At 39.9% G+C, this 2,038-nt stretch overlaps 1 protein-coding gene across 1 annotated transcript; it reads left to right on the top strand.

Annotated features, from left to right (window-relative positions):
* Positions 1 to 518: 518 nt before the first annotated feature.
* Positions 519 to 1,718, top strand: LOC128468203 (centrosomal protein of 290 kDa-like). Its single transcript, XM_053449896.1, has 3 exons — positions 519 to 756; positions 1,017 to 1,199; positions 1,458 to 1,718. The coding sequence occupies exons 1-3, from the start codon at positions 586 to 588 to the stop codon at positions 1,716 to 1,718; spliced, it is 615 nt and encodes a 204-aa protein (XP_053305871.1). The 5' UTR covers positions 519 to 585.
* The last annotated feature ends 320 nt before the right edge of the window (positions 1,719 to 2,038 follow it).

The following is a 2,038-nucleotide window of genomic DNA, read 5'->3' as shown; positions in this document are numbered from 1 at the left end:
GACGCACGCAATCAGACAGCGGAGGTAGGGTGAGCGAGAGAGAGTGCGGGGGTCTTTACATTTTAAAGCAGGGGGTCCAGCGTGCGGCCCTCCAGCTGCTGCAGGACTACATCTCCCATAATGCTCTTTCAGCTAAGGGGCTGGCTGAGGAGTTTGGGAGAGGTAGTCCTGCAGCAGCTGGAGGGCCGCACGTTGGACGCCCCTGCTTTAAAGGGTAGAGGACATGGGACGTTCCAAATATAGGATGCGCCCCGGGGGCCAAATACTTTAGGTAAATGGTAAATGTGCAAAAACCTTTAAATAATATCATATCAGCTAAAATGATAAGTAGGGGCAGCGACTATTAGATTTTTAACTTGTTTTATTTTGCAGAATAACAGCCGATGCGTTACTTTATTGTCTTTATTGTTATTTAATCGGTGATGGAAAAACCTTCTTAATTTCATAAATACCACTTTTTTTGTATCGTCATTAAACATTACAAAGTAAAAATACGCAAATAAAAGCAGAGCGCCCAACCTAAAAAAAAAACTAAAAGGGACACAGAATTCAGATTCCTGGGCTGCTGCCACAATAACAATAGTAATGATAAGAAAGGAAAACACTGAAGCCTCAGCTTATATTTTGAAACAGAAAGACCGACGGCTGGATGAAGTCGCCGAGCTCAAGAGACAGATCGACTCCCAGACGGAATCGTACGGATCTGTCCTCTCCGAAAAGGATTCGGAGCTTCAGCGATGTCAGGGCGCCGCTAACGTAAGAATAATAACCATTCTAGAAAGAACGTTTCGGGGAACGTTTTTGATCATTTCCTTATCTTTTCACCCAAAATGTTTATGATAAAAATACCATTTGTACGATAATGTTATTAAAAGACCCAGATTTCAAAGCTGGCGAAACTCACCGGATTCCGGCAAAATTTCCCAGACAAATTTTGCGTATTTCTCCCAAATAACCTCAGCGATGGGGTTTCCGCGACGTTACGCCAAAAATGCTCGTTTTTTTTTACATTTCAGCTCCTAAGGGCCCACGGTGAGAGTCTGGGGGCCGAGCGGCAGCTGCTGGCCCAAATCACGGAAGTAACGGCCCAGACGATGAATCGCTTGGCAGGAATCCACGAGCAATCGAGGATTTCTATACAGCGCTCGGATCGCGTTATCGGGGAACTGTGCGAGCGAACAAACGGCAATATTCTTCAGGTGACTCCAAACATAACATCCAATTTAATAAACATTTATATTTATAATATAATATTAATATAATAGAATTCTTTATATATATAATATATATAATATTTATAGCACAAATAACCAAAAAAGCATATAAAAAGACTAGTAATCATGTAACAAGAGGGCATGACGCAGAGCTTACAATCTGTTAGTATTAGTAAATGTGAAGCAAAAAATAACATGGCATGTTTAACGTTTTTTGACATTTTTTTATGGATTCAACACAAGGTGCAGCAACTAATAAGACGCCGTGAAAAGCTGGACGAAGAAGACCGGAACTTCCGAAGGTTCCTTGATGCCCAAGTAGAGGCATGGCAGACAAGACTGGAACCTATAGATAAGACGCTGGAAGAATATGGCAGAACGGTGAGAAGTTTGGAAGATGAGCTTAAAATCACTGGAAAGGAAGAAGACGATCTCCGGCAGGTAACTTCAGAAGACTTTCTCACTAGAGACCTCCTTGGTTGCCCCTCTCATATAATAAGCTAGAGGTATTTGATCAGGACAATGCACTATTCACACTTTTCTGCTCCGTGTTCTACACATAAATAGGATATTCTGATATAAAATTATATGAATTTAATTTATTTTTTTTATATTTTTATTCGTATATAAACATATTTTTTAAATTCAATTTTTTAATTTAATTAAATTTTTTTATATTTTTATTCGTATATAAACATATTTTTTAACCCCTTCGCGACCTTTGCCGGTTCAGGACCGTCATGACAAGAAGGTCACTAAATGACCTTTGACGGTCCTGAACCGTCAAAAAGTTAAATAAGCTTAGAAAGTGATCAAGGATCACT

This window comes from Spea bombifrons, chromosome 11 (assembly GCF_027358695.1).
Source record: "Spea bombifrons isolate aSpeBom1 chromosome 11, aSpeBom1.2.pri, whole genome shotgun sequence".
Taxonomy (NCBI): domain Eukaryota; kingdom Metazoa; phylum Chordata; class Amphibia; order Anura; family Pelobatidae; genus Spea; species Spea bombifrons.
This window is presented reverse-complemented; position numbering and strand designations above follow the sequence as displayed.

Bases quoted from the DNA above. Each gene is read 5' to 3' on its own strand.
- LOC128468203 (XM_053449896.1), top strand. From the start codon at position 586: ATGATAAGAAAGGAAAACACTGAAGCCTCAGCTTATATTTTGAAACAG. The intron at 757-1,016 runs GTAAGAATAATA...TTTACATTTCAG, and splicing joins GATGTCAGGGCGCCGCTAAC to CTCCTAAGGGCCCACGGTGA. The intron at 1,200-1,457 runs GTGACTCCAAAC...ATTCAACACAAG, and splicing joins CAAACGGCAATATTCTTCAG to GTGCAGCAACTAATAAGACG.